The sequence below is a fragment of the Delphinapterus leucas genome, chromosome 4, assembly GCF_059928025.1.
Source record: "Delphinapterus leucas isolate spDelLeu-1000000601 "Yukka" chromosome 4, BTC_Dleu_Yukka2, whole genome shotgun sequence".
Classification (NCBI taxonomy): domain Eukaryota; kingdom Metazoa; phylum Chordata; class Mammalia; order Artiodactyla; family Monodontidae; genus Delphinapterus; species Delphinapterus leucas.
The window spans coordinates 81168767-81189857 of NC_143132.1; the positions used below are offsets into that span (position 1 = coordinate 81168767).

Sequence of the window (21091 nt, forward strand, 5' to 3'; positions counted from 1 at the left end):
CAGGTGTGGTAGGACTTTTGCTCCATGCGAATAGTGTCAGTCAAAGAAAGTTGAGAACCACTTTTCTAGTGGTCAAGAAATGAACACTTAGAAGTCCTCTAATAACTAGAGCTACAAAGTGGGCAGAACACTGTTTCCACCCTGAAGGAGCTCAGTCTCGCAGGAAAGGGTGGGCAAGTACACTGCAGTGTGGTGGGTGCCGCCATGGAGAAGAGCCCAAGGAGCTATTGGATAGCAGAGAAGATATGTCCAGCCCCGTCCAGGCAATTAAAGGGAGCTTCTTAGAGTAGGTGATACTTGAACTGAACTCCAAAGGCTGAACAGGAGTTGCAGAGTTGAAGAAGGATCAGCGAGGGCGAAAGCCCAGAGATGGTACAGTTATCAAGATGTGACTTGTCCCAAGTCTGGGAAGAGAGAGGGATTTGTATCTTTCTAGTTTTTAGTGATTCTTCCCTTTAAAAAATACGGTCTGTTATAAATCATCAGACGCATATAAACAAGCTCCCCCCATCTGATGCTATATTCATAAATTAATGTCTTTATGAGAGCAAAGAGATGAAGAGGTGTTTGTTCCTGGATAATTGGCGATGGCTGATTCATTGGAATGAATAGAGAGACCTGGGGTGCAATTCAATACCTATTGAATTTGCCATCTTCCTTCTGACTTGTGATTTCCATGCCAGCATCTGTACAGAACAAATAGGATTTGATCCAGTATATGAAATTGCAGAGCTAGGAAATGTGTTCAAAACCATGACTCCCACCCCCTCATTTTTAGACAAGGAAACTGAGGCCAGGGGAGCTGAAGCAAGTGCTAAGAGTGGCATAGCTGTAGGGACGTAAAACACTCTTCTCCCACCCAAGCCTGACAATATCCAATCTGAGTGTTATTTAGAAGATCCTATTACATTTTTTTCTGTCAGCAAAGATGTTCAGGGTGGTAATAAGAAGATTGTTGGCACTGCAAAGAGCCTCCAAGAGAGAAGTGATAAGATAGGCCGATGAAAGATAAATGCCAAGAGATGTCAGCTGGAGCAAGCCCTCTTGTGCAGTAGCCATCATCTCTATCAAAGGATGGAAAACCAGAGGGGACTGTCACGTGGGAGCATGGTCAGCAGTTACCATCTGGAGAGTCAGGCAGTGTTTCCTGATGGAAATTAAGTATGGTGCAGTTTCACTAAGCTATTTACAAAAACAAGTGGCAGGTCCGATTTGGCCTATAGGCAATAGGCCCCTGGTTTAAATAATAGCCTGGGGGGGATTATAGTATATACTCCCGAACAGCAAAGCAATTTTTTTAAGCCCAAGTTTTCTACATGTTGTCAGCCTATAGTTAACAAATAAGAAGACATGCAAAATAATTATCCTTTGGCCTAAGAAGAGGCTTTCTCAACGTACCCATAGGATCTGGTGTCATAGTAATTTGTAACACTATTTGAAAATCTGCCAGTTTCCTTAAATAACAGAAGTAGGTTTATATAAGTCTTACCTACATTTAAGTTGCTATAATAGAAAACAAAATACCTGTTATGTGCCTTCCATAAATGCATCCAGTAAATGGAGAAATAAACTGGGATAAAAGCTGTGTTGTTATATTTGAAAAGGAAAAAAATTTATATTAATACACTTGTTATTCAATCTTGAATGTGTAAATTTTAAAAAAACAAACCTTATGCCACACCTTCAAGTTATATAAAGGTTTATTAATACATTTCAGACAGACTTCAAAAATATGAATAAAAACACTGAATTATGTTTATTCTAAAAAAAAAAAAAAAAGAATGGTGCAGTTTCACTAAAAATAGAACTACCATATGATCCAGCAATCCCACTCCTGGGCATATATGTGGAGAAAACCATCATTTGAAAAGACACAGGCACCCCAATGTTCATTGCAGTACTATTTACAATAGCCAGGACATGGAAGCAACCTAGATGGCCATCAACAGAGGAATGGATAAAGAAGATGTGGTACATACAATGGAATATTACTCAGCCATAAAAAAGAATGCAATAATGCCATTTGCAGCAACATGGATGGACCTAGAGATTATCATACTAAGTGAAGTAAGTCAGACAAAGACAAATATCATATGATATCACTTATATGTGGAATCTAAAAAAAAATGGTACAAATGAACTTATTTACAAAACAGAAACAGACTCACAGACTTAGAAAACAAACTTATGGTTACCAAAGGGGAAACATGGAGGGAGGGATAAATTATGAGTTTGGGATTAACAAATACACACTACTATATATGAAATAGATAACCAACAAGGACCTACTGTATAGCACAGGGAACTTTACTCAATAGTCTGTAATGACCTATATGGGAAAAGAATCTGAAGAAGAATGGATATATGTGTATATATATAAATGAATCACTTTACTGTACACCTGAAACTAACACAACATTGTAAATCAATATTCTCTAATATAAAATAAAATTTTTAAAAAAGAATGGTGCCGTTTCTTCCACTATGAAGCCAAGCACTGAGCTGCAGTGGAGCAGCAATGATAATAACAGGAGTATTTGTTTAGTTATTGCAACATATACCTCTTTACCTTGGTACTCCTTCTCAACTTCAGGAATCTTTCCACCTGCCCTGTGCCTGCTACGGACACAGTAGCTAGCCCCATAGTTCCCTGTATTTATCTGTACCACTCCTCTTACCAGCTGTGTGTTAATTATCTGTTAAGGTGTCTGTCTCCCACATGGGACTGTCAGCTACTACAACAGGAAAATATAGACAATGTATGTGTTCTATGGGAATGCAGCTGGGAGAACAGCTTGGTTTGCTCAAAGAGTTCAAAAAAACTATAGTGACCTTTGTATCTGCAGCCAGACATATGAGTAGTGGTTTGTTATGGGAAGGAAGGAGTGAAGGGAATTCCAGGTAGATTAAAGGCATGGTGTGTTTGTCAGTCCCTTAACTAATGTTTATGAGGTCCTACCATGTGCCAAATACTTTGCTAGGTGCTAGGAGTACACAGTAGGTTGACTTGGCTGTAACGTGGGGCATGTGGAGCCGGAGGTCATTCAAGTAAGGACGGGGAGGTGAGCTGTGCCACAGATGAAGGATCTAATGCAACTGGCCAAAGAACCTGCCTTTAATCCTGGAAGCCAGTGGAGGCCTCTGAAGGGTTTTAAGCAGGTAAATGCTGCAGTCAAATTTGGTTCTAAATGAGGAGGATATCTATGAAGATATGGAATGATTCATGGGACATTTTGTTAAGTGAAAAAAACAATGTGCAAAAGACAATCTACAATGTGCTACCTTTTGTAGGTAAAGAAGGGGAAATAAGAAAATATCCATATATCTGCTCAATGATGTGAAAATAAGCAGGAAGAATAAACTAGAAAACATAAGTATGGGGTAGGGAAAAGATTATAAGGAGGGGGATGGAAACAGAGTAAAGGGAACGGGGGAAAGCAAGACTTCTCTGAAGAAACCTTTTTATATAGTTCTGACTTTTGAAACCGTACTAAAAAAGAATCAGTGGGAATGGAGGATAACCCTACAGTGAAATACAAACAGGAATGAATGGGAGTGGGAAAGAACTAACCTAAGTAACTTTTGAAAATAGTCCTTTGAAGATATGCAGTTGGATGAAGACAGAGGAACTATAAATAAATCTTGAACTCTATTTTTCACAGAGATGTGGCTAGCACTTCCGAAACTACTTTCTGTATATTTTAGGGTTGAGAAAATAAGCATATTGTAGATAATGGAAACAGAGTTTGTTGGAGAAGGGAGTTTAACAATATGGAACGACAGAGTGTATGAGTATGAACTTGGGGTTTTTAACATGAATGCATGGATGGATGGATGGATGGACGGACGGACGGGAAGATAGATAAATAGCCAGAAATGAGATATGTGTGTACATGTGAATATATTTCCTAGCTCTGTCCCTGACAGGGCCTAGAAGTAGTGACACCCCAGTAGCAATGAGCATACCTAGTACCCAAACCTTGGTTTCAAAAACCATTCCCCACTAGAAAGAATCAGGGATCTTTGGGAAAATGACTGATTTCAGGATAGTACTGAGGAAGAAAAAGATGATCCTGAAATATTTTGTAGTACCAGAAAATAAAGATGTGATCAGAGAATGATAGGAATATGTCTAAAGAACAAGGAATCACCTTGAATGAGCTTGCTGTGGCCAAATCTGGGACAATTTGAAAATCAAAACAAATAATGATGGTAACGGATTATAAGCCATTGAATAAAGTAAGAGTCCATGAATATAAGTAAATATATATTATATGTAAAAGTAATACACATTTATACTTATGTATTATGTATATTTATATAAACATTTTATATATTTATAGTATATGTAGTATTTATAGTATAAGGTATAGTATAGTATAAAGAAAGAAAGAAGGGAAAGCTCTCCCTCACAGTAGAATCCCAACTAATATAGAAGGGAGGATGGAATTAGAAATTCACTATCATAGTAATAATTAATCCAGGAAAGAATCATCAGTGGGTGCTAAAACTAGTGGATAAAAGTTTGATGAGTAATTACAAAATTACAGCAACCTGAAGCAGGATGAGATCAAGTTCATAAATCTATGTTACAGCACAAAGCACCCAAATGCTGTCAGCTGATTGTCATGTTGCTAAGTGGTTGTATTTGCAATAGGATGATAACAATAATTATTTATTGAGTATCCATTGTGTGATAGGCATTATGCTAGGTGGGGGTTGGGGGTTTTTTTGTTTGTTGCATATATTAACTCAATCCTAATACTAACTCAGATTTTTTTATTAGTTATTCCCATCTTTAAGGTGAGGAAACCAATATTCAAGAAATGAAAAAAATTGTTTAAAGTCAAATAGTTATAAGAGGCAGAGTCAGGACTCAAATCCCCTGCCTTCTGACTTCAAGTTCTGTGGTGTTCTATCACGTTGTGTGTCTCTGGGTCCTCTTAGCGTTCTGAGCTTCTGAAATGTGCAGAATGATAAGATCAGAGAGGCATTTTTAAACAAAAGCATTGGGGGGTTCCTTCTGTATCCTCACCATATTTACTAAGCATCTTGCCTCATATTTCCTGTCTAAAAATAGGAAAGGCAATGCTTAATTTACATGGTTGTTATGAGGACTAAATTAGATAATATATGTAAAGCATAGAGCACAGTATAAAATGTGTCTGGCAGCAGTGTTAATACCAGTTGCAATGCTGAATTCCCTTGTATGGTGGAAAATGTTTCTAAGGGTCCCGCTTTGGGACTGAATTGATAATCAAAGGCCAGATCAAAAAGAGCTTTGTGTATCATGAAAAGATTACCTTTTATTCTATAGGCAATAGAAACCACTGAAGAATTTTATTACTGGGAAAGATGTGATTTGGTTGGCAATTTAGAGCAGACCAAGGGGAAGAACACAAAACCCAAGGCAGGCGGACCAGCAGGAGGCTGTTGTCAGAGACCAGGCAGATGAGGGTCTGAGTTAACAAGCCACCTGGCATCGTGGAGAGGAGGGAACACACAATGAACAGTCACACTCCCAGACTGGTGCCTGGGTTTGGCAGGAGAGAAAGGGTGAGGAGCTTAGGTTCAGCCTCAGGCCTCTGGCCTGAGTATTGGCTCTTCTTGGGCATGACCAGAATACAGAGGAAGGGCAGGTTGGGGGCATGGAAAGGTGCTGATTCAGGGTAGTTTGGGACAGAGTAGGGAGTCACAGTAGACAGTTGGATATGCAGATCTGGATTGAAGGGAGAGTGCAGGGCTGGAGCAGCATGCCTGGGAGTCATTGAAGCTGTGGAAGTGGATGAGATCCCTGAGGGAAAGGGTGCAATGTAAGGAGAGGGCTGAGGATAGGATTGTGGAAACATCCAGTATTTAACAATGGCAAAAGAAAAAGTGGAATGAGACTGCGGAGGAACACTTACAAAGATAAAAGAGTTTCCCGGGGGGGGGGGGGGCCGGGGCGTGGGCCGGGGGTGGGGGGGTGGGCCGGGGGGGAGGGGGGGGTTGTTTTCTGCAAAGGCCAAGGCTGCATAGAGAGCAAATAAAGCAAAGAAGGCCTGAAAGGTGCCTGTTGGATTTGACAACTGGGTTACTGGTTTTGACCTTAAAAATAAAACAGCCAGTTATTTTACAGCAAAAATGGGTTTATTTGGGAATAGCAAAGGAATTGCAATTCAGAACAAGCAAGCTATAGCAAATGCCATAGGCAAGTCCAAAAAACAAAGAGGAATGTTATTTTATAGAAAAAAAGGAGGAAGTTGGGAGGGGATGTTTTGAATAAAAGTCCATTGGACAAAAGTGAGAGCTCAGGGTGATGACAGTTACTCATTGGCTGAATTGCTAGGATAGTAGATTTCTTCTAGGCATGCAATGTACACCTTTTCCCGTTGGGGCCTGTAATTGATGATTCTTTCCTGTTGATGAGTCTTCTGTTGGGGTCTATAATTGACAGTTCCTCCTGCAATTGACATCAGTATTACTGTGTGAGAGCTTCCCCTTTTGGCCTCCTGCCTCCATCTTAGTGAGGTTTCCCTTTATTAAGTTTCACACTGGAAACCTTGGCAAGAGCAGGTGCTAAGAAGCAGAATCCAGTTGGCCAGTGGATTAAGAAAAGAATGACATTTTTTTTCTTTTTTTTTTTCCTGCGGCAGGAGGGATCCTATTTCTCCCACCAGAGATTGAACCCTCACCCCCTGCAGTGGAAGCACCAAGTCTTAACTACTGGACTGCCAGGGAAGCCCCGAGAATTAGACCTTTCAAGGAGAGAAACTAGAATTTGGATGTTCCCAAAGATGCGGGCATCTCACTCCCTTGCTATGCATTTCCTCCTACTGTTGGAGAGTGCTGACTAATGGAAGGTCTTCCTTACAGAGGATCTCCTTAGAGAAGATCTCCCTCCAGCATTTTCTCTCAGCTCTAGTTCAGCCCTCCAGGTCCACACCAACCAAGTCTATTTGCCACTGCAGAGAACTGTCCAGATCTGCCACCCCTCCACCATTCCTCATATGCTCCAGACTCCCAGACTTGCCTTCAAGTCTGACTGTCTATGATGGATTCTCTTTTATTAAAACTGGGCTTGTTTTTTGGTAACATTGGTCTTTATTCCTTGTCCTATGAGGTTGATGACTTTTCAACTTTTTTTAAACCTCAACCTAGAATAAGAAATACACTTTATATTATGATAGGTGTATACATGTATGTATAACTGAAAGGAGATGCACTCTTATTTTCAATTCCATCTCATTCCATTGCATTCTATGCTATTGTATTATGTGTTTTTAGAATAGCACACCCCATTAATTTCACAACTCATTAAACTGATTTAATGACTGATGATAGGACTGATAGAGCCACCATGCTAGGAGGGGCTCAAAGGAAAAGATGCTAAGTTTTTGTCTGAATCCACCCCCTCCCTCCCTCCCTCAGGCTCTCCACAATGGAGCCAGCAGGCCTTCCCTTTAATCATGTTTTTATGGTTCTAAGAGGAAAGAAAACTGCTTCAGTCACTAGGATGTTAGCCAGCCTTGAGGGGAGTGGTGTTTGAATTTCCAGAGTGACTCAATGACTCATAAAAGGAAGGTAAGCAGCTCTAATAGTGGAATTTAGAAATCAGTGGAGGAGAGACTGGCTTACCTTTCAAATCACACCACATGAGCTACTGTCCTGTACTTACTCATGAGACCACACCTACAGCCTGAGGCATTTTCATGACTAGAGGATGCCCTTAGGTGGCCCTACTACCACCTCTCACTAGACGCATTTTAAGTTTTCCAGAGTTTGGGAGTATGGCTACCTCTTCATATAGATCACCTAACCCCCACTCCAGCCAGACAGCTGTCTGGACTTGTGCTGCTCTGGTCTGTATGTCTTCTTCCGAATTCCCTCAGGTGGTTCCCCCCAACCTTGAGAACCATCGCCTCCTATAGAGCTTTCAGCAAAGAACATTTGGGTTTTTTTTTTTCCTTTACAAGAAAAGATGACTTATGTATTCTAATATTCTCATTCCCAATGTCTTTTCTACTCCTGCCCAGGAAAAGCAAGGATTTCTGAATTTACCGTGACTACAGATAGAAGGATGTTGCCTTAGGAATAGCAGAGGTCTTCTCTCAGCTGCTAAACAGTGCCCGCTGCTGCCATAGACACTTGGGTCCTCGAGAAATCTCCTGAAGGACTTGTCCATTGTGTACTTGCAATGAGCCAGGCCCTAGGCTGGGCCTTGGCTACAGCCTGGTGAGCAAAACTCTCTCCCTAGCCTCAAGCGCGCACACCCAGGAAAGATGAGTGAAGAACGGTGGGTCTCCCTCACTCCAGAAGAATTTGGCCAACTCCAGAAATACGCAGAATGTGAGTAAATGGATTGACGCATGTGGGGTGGGATTTCCTCTTGGTTGGGGAGAGCATTATTGGAGAGCAGTGTACTATAATCATTGCAAAGCACAGAGAATGAGATCCGCTTATACCTCCTTATAAAAATAGAATTTGTGTCTTTAAACATAAAACACAATTATCTTTATACTCTATAAAGGATACATGCTCACCCTAGAAATTTGGAATGTACAGGGAAGGAAAATAAAAAGTAGGTTAAAAATCACAGCTAAACTCTGTGAACATTTTGGACGCATCCTGTGCATACTGCTGTACGTGGTTGAGTTCCTGAATATACCTTTTTTCTTTTCAGTCTGCATTTTTCACCTAGTGTAATATTGTAAGAATTTTCCCAGGTCATCAAAACCTCTTTATAGCAGAACTTTCGAAGGGCTGCCGGCTGCTTGGTTACAATGTTACTCAGTCATTTGCTTTAATATACTCTTGTGTTTGGACCCAATGCCTTCTTTCAGCAAGATACAGAATTCTGATGGGTGTCTCTTTCTCGACTTTGCTGTGGGAAAACCTGGGCTTTTGCGTGGAGCTCTTGGTTTCACTAGTTGCACCCAGGAACAGTTTCAGTGCATCAAGCCACAGTGGTGGCAAGGCCCGCGGCCGTGCCCCCCGCAGGCCACTCCTAATCCTGACTGGTGACAGGAGTCTGCCCGGGCTGACCGCTGCACTCTGCACACACACAGTGCCCGTCATGGTTGTGCAATGGCACCGATTTTTGCAGAGCCCTTTGTCTGGCAGAGCCCTCAGCTGCACTGCCAACCCCATCTCATTGTTCTAACCCTCTCCCTTCACGTTGATCGTGCTGGTGCTTTTGTAAGTCACTAGGCCTGTAGCACATTTGACCTGCCCTACAGAGCGTGCCCAGGTGGTCCTCCGAATGCCCTGTAGGCAGCCTGCCCCCTCCCACAGGGGGGCCCCTCCACTGGCCTGGGAGCTGGGGGCCGGGCTCATGCCAGCTCTGGCTCTTGCTCTCTGTGATGTGACAGCCCTAATACCCACCCCACCCTTTAGTCCCCCATCCCCACGGCCGCACGCCCAGCCTCTGTGTCCTCTGAAAGGGTTGCACTAGATGATCTCTCCCCGTGATCCCTCCAGGCCTAACACCCCATGACTACACGTGCTCCCCCTGTAGGGCTACTGGTCCGTCTCTCCTTGGTGACCTGGAGCCCGTGGCCTCTTGTCTGACCACAGTAGGTTTAGGGAAACTGTGCAGTGTATTGACAGGGAGCAAGGAATCATCCTCCAGGGTAAACTCCATCTAATTCAGCCTACTCCCTAGGTCAGCAAAGTACCAGGCCCTGTCAGGGATGAAAAAGAAGCAGAGAGCTAAGGCTTCACCTGAGGAATCTGAATCTTGTTAGGGAGTCAGATATGCACTTGTGATACGAGCAGAGAACAGGCTTAAGACAGCGGGGAAACACCTCTGGCAGAGATGGCTAAACGGAGTGCACAAATGAGAAGGGAATTTAGAGCTGGGGGAAACTGATATGAGTGGCTTAGAACAACAGAAAGTCTCTCACAGTTCTGGAGGCCAGAAGTCCAAAATCAAGGTATTGGTAAGGTTGGTTCTTTCTGAGGGCTGTGAGGGAAGGATCTGTGCCAGACCTTTCTCCTTGGCTTACAGGTGACTGTCTTCTGTATCTTCCACATGGTATTCTCCCTGTGCACGTGTCTCAGTGTCCAAATGTCTGTTTTTATCAATATATGGGCACAGTCTTCTTTTTTTGTCCTTTTTAAATTTATTTGTTATTGAAGTATAGTTAATTTACAATGTTGTGTTAATTTCTGCTGTACAGAAAAATGACTCAGCTATGCACATATATACATTCTTTTTTGCATTCGTTTCCATTATGGTTTATCCCAGGATGCTGAATATAGTTCCCTGTGCTGTACAGCAGGACCTTGTTATTTATCATTCTATATAACAGTTTGTATCTACTAACCCCAAACTCCCAGTCCATCCCTCCCCCAACCCCCCTTCTCCTTGGCCACCGGAAGTCTGTTCTTAATGTCTGGACACAGTCATTTTGGATTGGACCCACCCTACTCCAGTAAGACCTCATCTTACCAATAATTAATTACCTCTGAAATGACCCTGTTTCCAAATAAGGTCACAGTCTGCAGCGCTGGGGAATTAGGACTTCAACGTATAAATTTGCAGGGGATACAACTTAACTCATAACAGAGGATTTAGCTGGATGAACTCTGTGGAGAAAAGAAGTTTAAAATATGAGTAGTAGATGGTGGGGGGAGGGATAGAAACTGTGGAAGCAAAGGTAAAGGAGCACAAAGGGCGAAGGTGTCTATGGGGTGGTAAGGAGAGCTTCTGAGCTAGATGGAGAGAAGTGGCAAGAGGGTGGAGAGGAGGACATGGGAGGGATATGGGTAGCCACAGGCCTTGGGCCCCGCATGTCAAGGCATGGCATTTGGACTGAGGTGGCAAAATGTAGAGCCATGAATCTGGTGGCTATGTGCAAGGTGGCCTGGATGAGGAAGCTGCCAGGGCAGGGAGGGCAGGCAGGTCCTTTGAATGAAATCTCGTTTGAGCTGAGGCACAGAGCTAAGATGGGGAATGTGGCAATGAACAAATGCTAATGTGTGGGAAATTGCTGTGGAAGTTCCTCACAACTTGTGGAACGAAAGGAAGCCAGCAAAGATACCTCAAAGCCTGAGAGTCTGTGGAAAGTGAGGACAGAGGGGTCCAAATGTGGCCAAGCAGTCAAGGAGGGAGGGGTGGAAAGAAATCCGAGTATTTGGTAGGAAATGGCTCCTCTGTGGTCTTTTTTTCCAACCGTAAGCTTTGTCCTTCTCGGACCCATCCTCATTTTGTCCGTGTCCCAGGACTGGATGAGGTGCTCCGGCACCATTTCTAACAGGAGAGGAAAAGAAGATACAATTCTTGGAAAATGATTAATCCTCAGAGGAAACCCTGAAAAAGGCACTTCTACCAGCTTTAGACGCATCCTGGCATTCAGTCAGATTGCATTGCCATAGCAACCACTCTTCCATAACCACAAAAACAGTAGCTTTACAGTAGCAAAATAACTGAAGTGTACAGCCTGAGAATTGAGAACTTTCTCCAGTGCAGTTCCGGGTGGGAGAGGCCAAGAATTTCAGGACAAGAGGCTTTTTGTATGTCCTGTTTAAATGTCATAAACCCTGCCACTTCTCTGGGGAGAAGCCATGTTCAAATACTCTCAGAGATAAAATATATATTTATTATATATATATATATAATCAACAGTAAACTTAATGTGAATTAAGACTGTAAAGTGCTTGTCAAAAGGATAATGTGACAATTTAAGAATTTTCTGTTACAAAATAAAAACAAGTGTAAAGTTTTTGAAAAGCGAAAAGATGAAATTAAAGACACTCATGATCCTATCTTCCAGTGAAAACCACAGCTAGTATGTTTGTGTATAAATATAAATATCAAACAACACATACACCTACACATATATACATATATATATATATTTAAAAAACAAACATGCTAGGCTATTTTGCGTGCTGTTTTCTTCACCCTAACAATATGTTTCAGTTATCTATCGCTATGTCCAAACAACTCCAAAACTTGATAGGTTGAAACAACCATTTTGGGGGCTTCCCTGGTGGCGCAGTGGTTGAGAGTCCGAGTCCACCTGCCGATGCAGCGGACACGGATGGGTTCGTGCCCTGGTCCGGGAAGATCCCACATACCGCGGAGCGGCTGGGCCCGTGAGCCATGGCCGCTGAGCCTGCGCGTCCAGAGCCTGTGCTCCGCAACGGGAGAGGCCACAACAGTGAGAGGCCCACGTACCACAAAAACAAAAACAACCATTTTGGTTTTGTTCCCATGGTTTTGTGGCTCGGGCACCCTGGACAGGGCCCAGCAGGATGACTAGTTCCTGCTCCACAGTGTTTGGGGCTGCAGGTGGGATGCCTCACATGACCCCAGCATGGCCTATTCACTCACTCGCTGGTACCTCGGCGCTCCTCTCTGCAGCCTGTTCCTCCAAGTGCTTTCTCATCTCCCAGGGCCTCTCTGTGTGGCCTTTCTTGCCAGCAGGGCAACCTGGACTTAGTACACATGGCTCAGGGCTCCAAGAGCATAAAAGCAGCAGCAGGCCTTTTTAACACCTGAGCTTAGAGGTGCTAGAACATAACTCTCTCCACATTCCATTGGTCAAAGCAGTCACAGGCCTGGCCCAGATTTGATGGGGTGGAGGAATGGACTCCACATCTCATGGGACAGTGACTCACACAGCAGGGAGGAAGGTTGGCAGCAGCCATCTCTGGAGACTAGCTAGCACGCAGTATGTCACGAGGTGTTCCCAAATCATCCAGTACTTTTCAGAAACATGGTTTTTAGTGGTTACAGAGATTTCTTTTGAGTACATGTACATTATTTTATCTAACCAAATCATTAATTGTGATCTTAGGATGTATTAATAGACTCATAGTTTCTAGTAAGGCAAACCGATATCCACCTTCTATCCTACCCTGATCAGACCTTTCTAGAGAACTGAATTTATTTCTGGGCACCACAGTTTCCAGTGGATATGGACAAACCAGAACTTGTTTGAGAAGTGCCAGCAGCATGGTGAGGGGCCTCACAGCCTGGGTATGAAAAAATGGATGAAAATACTATGCATATTTTCTGGAAAGGGGAAGACTCAGGGAAGGGTGAGAGAGAGCTAGCTGTATTAAAATAGGTACAGTGCTCTTTTGGGGAGAAGGTGTAAAATTAATTTCGAATGGCTTCAAGAAGTAGCCCTAGGACTAATGGGAGGAAAGCATCAGAAGAAAGACTTTAAAGTAAGGAATACTAATGGTATTAGTATTAGTAATGATTCCTAACGGTCAAACCTGTCCAAGATGGAACAGAATGGACCCCAAAGTGACTGAGTTTCCTTTCCTTAGAACTGTCTGGGCAGAGTTGGCTGAGACACTAGAGGGGAGGTTAGAGCATCAGATGTCTGGTTGATTAAATGACCTTCATTAGCCCTATCAATACTTAGTTTCTATGTTTAAACAGGTTTCTTTTCAACCTCACAGGGTGTGAGCATCTGGGGATGCCTCCTACTGACCGTCCCCTAACAGCTTCAGAGAGATAATTGGCTTATTGTCCTAATCCTGTTATTTGGGGGGAGGGGATTTTTCCAGTTTTTTCCATAATTTATCAAGGACAGAAACTATCATCTTATTCATAAAGGGAAAAAGGGGAAAAAAAACCCCAATAAAACATCCATGTTTATTTAATTCTCTAAGAAGTGAAACTAAACATTTCCTACATCAGCTAGTTGTTGCTTGATTTTGTAGACTTCTTAAAGCTAGGAGAGATCTTAGCCATGATCAAGTGCAACTACTATCCATTTTACAAATGAGAACACTAAATTCAGAAGAGCTCAGTGACTTGCTCAAGGTCACACAGAAAGTCAGTGGCGGAATAAGAATTAGAACCAGTGTTTTCAATTCCAGGTAAATTCAGTTTGCTTCAATTCAGTTTCAATAAATTAAACAGAAAGTACTCATTGGAGCTCAACCTTCAACCATACATTGGTAAAGAAAAAAATATATATGTTAATTAAGTTATAATAGAACAAAAAAATTTTTAATAAACATGTGCCAAAGATTTTATTTAACTCATTAATTAGTGGAGGAGCCAGTAAGACGTTAAAGTTGAGAAGCAAGGTATGGACGGACCCTGGATGGATACAGATCAAATCCATAAATTCCTAGTTAGGCAATTTTGTAAACAAATGTAAGGATAAGATTGCTTGGTTAGATATAAAACTGGTTACTGTCTTACAGGACAACAAACCCTAATCTTTTGGGTTATCTGTTCCACCAGACAGTTCTATGCACATCTGCTGGAAAAAAATCTGTAAGTTAACGTGTAACTTCACTAAATCTGGTACATTTAATATATTTAATCAATAGTAAACAGTGAGTAGAACTAAGTACATGCACCTAGATAGTCCTTGGGTAGCCTTTATTCCATATGACATTTAAAAGATGTGCTGCCCACTTTTCTTCTTATTTCTAAGTTTTAGGTAATTTTAAAAATAATAGCGACATACAAGGAAATAGAGAAAAAACTGGGGTTTGCTTCAGTGCCCTTCTAAGGCTCTGAGATTGGACCCCCTCCCCCTTTATGCTTCTGTTCTCTATTTAGTTCTTCACAGAGGATTCTAAAGTCTCTTTGGCCCAGAGTCCCATCTTCTTCCTTCCATAATCTTTTCATCTTAGTTACCACCAACAATCATTCTCCCCTTGAGATAGTGGGAAAGGTGTAGATAAGAAGAAAGAGGGCCCAAGGCAGGGTTCCTGGGCAGGAAGGTCTCATTTAACCCCCATGCTGGTTCCCAGTTGTTGAATTCCAGCAGGTAAGCAGGGTCCTCAGTGCGGGGCAGTCCTGATGCTTTTTTCTCTTTCTGACTTTTCATACCTGGACAAAAATTTTAAATACATTTTAAAGAGAATGAATCAGCAAATTCTGCTATTCAGAAATATATTTCAGTAGAATCAGATCAAGGCAAAGTTTTTGACTTTAAGATGGAGATAATTTATAGCTCAAAATTCAAACCTGTCAGAGAAAATGTTTAGGGCTGATTTGTAGAACAACGTAAGGCTGTAAGTAAGCTTTGTTGAAACTTTGCTATTCATATTGGCCAGTAGAGTGAGATTTAATCACATGTTCATGGATTCCTGGGCCCGTAAAGGGTCATGTCTAGTTGCTTCCATCGTGAAAGGGATAATCACAGCTGTTTCTCACCCACATCTCTTTTGGTATGACTGGCCGCCTTTTCATTAGTGATGACTGGGACTCCGCCCACAAGCAGCCACAGAATCTATGGATAGGGAGAGACTTCTTTGGAAATAATGGCTCTCAAATGTGAACATGCACATGAATCTCCTGGATTCTGTTAAAATGCAGATTCTGAATCAGTAGGTCTGTGCTTGTTCTGAGATTCTGTGTTTCTGACAAGCTCCCAGGTGATGCTGACACTACTGGTCCAGGGACCACATTTTTAGATGCCAGAAGGTAACTATTCCTCCACTCCTCCACCTATGACTGATGAGGCCAAATTATTTGGAGAAAAAGTAGGAAATCTTGCTAGCGATGCAAATTTTACTTATACAAATAAGCCACACCAGCCATTCAGGTCATTTATGATGAATCAGAAAAACTTAGTATCCCAATGAGGGTTTTCTTTATCAGCCAAAATTCCCTCTGCTTCAACGTAAAGTATTTTTCTCTTATTCTATATGTAACGCTGTGGCAGAGCCATCACTTCCACGGGTTTCCCCGAGAAGTTAGCTTGGCGGGCCCCAGTGGTCCTCAGCCTTGGCTGCACACTGGAAGTACCTGGGAGACTTTGAACAATTGCAGTGTCCTGGCCTCATACTCTGCCACGCCTGGACCATTTAATCATCACCTGTAGGCATGAGACCCAGGCATCAGTAGTGTTTAAAGCTCCCCAGGTGATTCCAGCAGGCAGCCAATATTGAGAACCATTGGTCTACCTTTTCTCCCTATGCCCCTGGAAATATAGGACATATGGGACAAGCATGACAAGCCCAATCCCTGTTCTAGCCCTCATTCTGTAAATTTTTATTGAACATCGATTTTATGACAGGCAATGGACTACATGCTGAGGATAAGCAGGGAACAGGAAAAGAAGGCTAACTGGGAGATTGTTTTGGTGCTTATAATGCTGGACTTCTTATACATGCTTCCCACATTCCACCCCAGGGCCCGACTCCTCCTGGCTGCAAAGGTGGGCCTTCTGAAGCGGTGCTGCAGGCCTGGCAGCTCTGTTCTGACATCATCCTCCATCTTTCTAGGACCCTTGGAAAACCTCATTCTTGCTTTTGTGCATCTCACTGTGTTCTTGACTCCCTGAGTACTTAGAAAACTTATTCATACATCCCAGCCTTCACTGGAAAAAGGAAAATCTAGGGTTTTTTTCCCTTCATGTGCCAACTTTCCCTTCTCCGTCTCTCTGTGTCTTTCCCTCCCTGGGTTGAGAGTCATTTATGATCTCCCCAATCCGTGGAATATGCTCCTCTAGGCTCAGCATCATGTTCTTTTTCTGTGTTGTGACAGGCAATCCTTACTAGTCAGCCACAGTTACACAGGAACGTTGCTTAAGATCTGCTCATGAAAAGTGAGGTCCATGGACCTACGTAATTGGTGTCACCTAAGCTCTTCCTTGAAATGCGGAATCTCAGGCCATGATCCAGGCTTACTGAATTAGAATCTGCGTTTAAATCTTATCCCCAAGCAATCCACATGCATGTTACAGTTTGAGATGATCTTAGGGAAGTTTTTTTTTTTTTACATCATTATTGGAGTTCAATTGCTTTACAATGGTGTGTTAGTTTCTGCTTTATAACAAAGTGAATCAGTTATACATATACATATGTTCCCATATCTCTTCCCTCTTGTGTCTCCCTCCCTCCCACCCTCCCTATCCCACCCCTCTAGGTGGTCACAAAGCACCAAGCTGATCTCCCTGTGCTATGTGGCTGCTTCCCACTAGCTATCTATTTTACGTTTGGTAGTGTATATATGTCCATGACTCTCTCTCACTTTGTCACAGCTTACCCTTCCCCCTCCCCATATCCTCAAGTCCATTCTCTAGTAGGTCTGTGTCTTTATTCCCGTCTTACCCCTAGGTTCTTCATGACATTTTTTTTCTTAGATTTCATATATATGTGTTAGCATACGGTATTTGTCTTTCTCTTTCTGACTTACTTCACTCTGTATGACAGATTCTAGGTCCATCCACCTCACTACACATAACTCAATTTCGTTTCTTTTTATGGCATGGGCAGAAGACCTAAATAGACATTTCTCCAAAGAAGATATACAGATTGCCAACAAACACATGAAAGAATGCTCAACATCATTAATCATTAGAGAAATGCAATGAGATATCATCTCACACCGGTCAGAATGGCCATCATCAAAAAATCTAGAAACAATAAATGCTGGAGAGGGTGTGGAGAAAAGGGAACACTCTTGCACTGCTGGTGGGAATGTGAATTGGTACAGCCACTATGGAGAACAGTATGGAGGTTCCTTAAAAACTACAAATAGAACTACCATATGACCCAGCAATCCCACTACTGGGCATATACCCTGAGAAAACCATAATTCAAAAAGAGTCATGTACCAAAATGTTCATTGCAGCTCTATTTACAATAGCCAGGAGATGGAAGAAACCTAAGTGTCCATCATCGGATGAATGGATAAAGAAGATGTGGCACATATATACAATGGAATATTACTCAGTCTTAGGGAAGTTTGAGATGATATTAGGGAACTTGGAGGTATAGAAAGTTATCATGTACCTTAGAATTTCACTCTCATCTATGGGTTTTCAGATTCACTTTTTTAAATGTTGATTTTTAGTTATTTCCAAGTTTAATGGCCTGACTAGTGCCAAATACTCAGGGCTCCTAACTAGAAGACAGTCCATAAACTTTGGGTCCTGGGTCAGGCAGCACAGCTGACATTCTGCTGTAAACACTGAAGCCCCTGATGTGTCTGTTTGTTCCGAGGACATCCCTGTCCCACACAAACGTGGAAGCAAAGATGCCTGTGAGGGAGATCAACTCAATGCTTTGTGACCACCTAGAGGGGTGGGATAGGAAGGGTGGGAGGGAGGGAGTCTCAAGAGGGAGGGGATATGGGAATATATGTATACATATAGCTGATTCACTTTGTTGTACAGAAGAAACTAACACAATATTGTAAAACAATTATACACCAATAAAGATATATATATATATTTATATAAAAAAGATGACTGTGAGTAGGGCCAAATTTTCTCCTTCAAAAGGCTTTGGATTTGCTCAAACACTAGGAACAAGTGCTTGGTTAAGGTCCCAGAATTCTTGACATCAAGAAACTTTAGACCAAAACTTCTTAAGGCAGTTGTTATCACTAGCAACCCTGATCAAAGAAAAGAGCCTTCTAAACCTCTAATTTAGGGTAAAACTGTGTGCTGATGGTCCCATCAGGGTGGGTTAATGCAAAATGTGTCCTTACGTTGCCAAGCAGCTGAATAAGTTGACCTGTTGGGTGGAGTCCTTTAGTGCTGTCCACTTAAACTATGGGGAATGTTAGCCAAGGACAGCAATTTTACATTTAGCACAATTATAACCCTTTTTTCCCTTTTGCAATGATTATCCAACAAGGTCAGCAGTATCCTAATTTATTATTATTTCTAATAATAAAATCACATTATAGAACAGCAGTTCTCAACCTTGACTATACATTTGAACCCCCAGAAAGTTTTAAAATATACTGATTCCTGAGTTCCCCAAGAGATGCGGACTTAATTGGTCTGGGGTGAGGCCTAGGTTTCAATGTGTTTAGGGGTCCTCAGGTTATACTAACATGCAGTCAGATTTGACAGCCAGTGTCATAGAAGGAGGGCCTTATCTTCTGATTTACCAGTATTCGTGTATCCAGTGACTCTAATTAGATATGTTAAAAGTAAGAGTGACCCACTCACTAGTTCTTTGCCCTTGAAAGAATCACTTAATTTCCATAAACTTCAGTTTCTCCTTCTCTAAATTAGGGGTAACTATTATATTAGGGGTTAGCTGTGGAGGTTTAAATAAAATACATACAGTTACTAGGACAGAGCTTAGCACCTAGCAGGTATTCAAAATAGGAGTTGCTGCAGAGAACTGTGGTCATGTCTCTGCTTTGCACACTTAGAAATGGAACTCCATCTCCTGTGAGTCTGGAGGTGGTGTTACAGCACAGACTCGGACAGGGTGGTCTCCACCGAGGCTGTGTGCTCTTGGGCCCACACGTGGTGCCTGAAGTAAGATCAGGGAATGCTCTGAAGAAGCCCCTCGTTGTTCTTCACTAGCGTCAGACAAACAGGATGGAGCAGTGCCCACTTATTCCTCAGGGAAAGAGCAACCCAGCCCAGAAATCTATTGAGAAGAAAGCTGTGATAAAGTATCAAAGGACCTCCAAGGAGAAAGTAATGGTCTCAAGTTTGAGAATTAGATTGTTTCCCTTTTTTGAAAGGGAAAGATGTTGATGCTATGAGCTCATAAAAGCCCGTAAAACAGATTGATGTAAATGTATGGTGAGGAACACCCCTCATGGAAATCTAGGAGCAGCAATCTCTTAGGTTGCTTTTTTCCTATTTAATTTTAGGCCAGTGGTCAAAGATTTTCAAATGAATGCCTCTGCTATTTTTTCTTTTTAAAACCTGTTTACTTGAATGTGTACCTATGATGAATATATGAGTGTATGTGTTTATATGTAAAACAAATATATATACCTATGTGTATATAAATATACATATCATACATTTAAATATAAAGCAAGATTAGCTCAATAGCACTTGAGAACCAAAAGATTTCTGCTAGGATGAGCTGTGGAATCTAAAATGTGACAATAACATCAAAAATTCAAGTGACAAACAACCCAATCCAAAAATGGGCAGAAGACCTAAATAGACATTTCTCCAAAGAAGATATACAGATTGCCAACAAACACATGAAAGTATGCTCAACATCACTAATCATTAGAGAAATGCAAATCAAAACTACAATGAGGTATCACCTCACACCGGTCAGAATGGCCATCATCAAAAAATCTACAAACAATAAATGTTGGAGAGGGTGTGGAGAAAAGGGAACCCACTTGCACTGTTGGTGGGAATGTAAATTGATACAGCCACTATGGAGAACAGTATGGAGGTTCCTTAAAAAACTACAAATAGAACTACCATACAACCCAGCAATCCCACTACTGGGCATATACCCTGAGCAAACCATAATTCAAAAAGAGTCATGTACCAAAATGTTCATTGCAGCTCTATTTACAATAGCCCAGAGATGGAAACAACCTAAGTGTCCATCATCAGATGAATGGATAAAGATGTGGCACATATATACAATGGAATATTACTCAGCCATAAAAAGAAACGAAATTGAGTTATTTGTAGTGAGATGGATGGACCTAGAGTCTGTCATACAGAGGGGAGTAAGTCAGAGAAAAACAAATACCATATGCTAACACATATATATGGAATCTAAAAAAAAAAAAGGTTCTGGAGAACCTAGGGGCAGGACAGGAATAAAGATGCAGATGTAGAGAATGGACGTGAGGACACGGGGAGGGGGAAGGGGAAGCTGGGATAAAATGAGAGAGTGGCATGGACATATATATACTACCAAATGTAAAATAGATAGCTAGTGGGAAGCAGCCACATAGCACAGGGAGATCAGCTCAGTGCTTTGTGACCACCTAGAGGGGTAGGATAGGGAGGGTGGGAGGGAGATGCAAGAGGGAGGAGGTATGGGGATTATGTATAGCTGAATCATTTTGTTATAAAGCAGAAACTAACACACCATAGTAAAGAAATTATACTCCAATAAAGATGTTAAAAAATAATAATAAATAAGTTTTTAAAAAAATAAAGCTAAGGAAGTAAAATATATAGTATATTAAATGGTGGTAAGAGCTATGGAGAAAAATTAAGCAGGAACGAAAGATGGGGAAAACAGAACAAAACAAACTTCAAGTGAAATCACTTTCTTGGTTCTCAGTCAGAATGCTGGCTCTGTACTGCTTTTGCAGAAGCTGCACCAGGAAGACCCATGCTCCAAATTTTTCGTTTTTTAAAAAATTTGGCCATTCTGGCTGAGCTGAAAATCTCCCATTGAAATAGATTCTAAAATATAGTGTTTTTTCCTAAATATT

General features: G+C 41.8%; 1 protein-coding gene across 15 annotated transcripts in view; it reads left to right on the plus strand.

Moving 5' to 3' along the window:
- Nucleotides 1-21091, plus strand: part of DGKG (diacylglycerol kinase gamma) — a 206741-nt gene that overhangs the window by 26561 nt on the left and 159089 nt on the right. For all 15 annotated transcript variants that reach the window (XM_089910732.1, XM_089910727.1, XM_089910731.1 and 12 more), the window contains exon 2: nt 8016-8328. In XM_089910732.1, the coding sequence (XP_089766858.1) occupies nt 8262-8328 (67 nt within the window). In that variant the 5' untranslated portion in view covers nt 8016-8261. The remainder of the gene's footprint in view (nt 1-8015; nt 8329-21091) is intronic.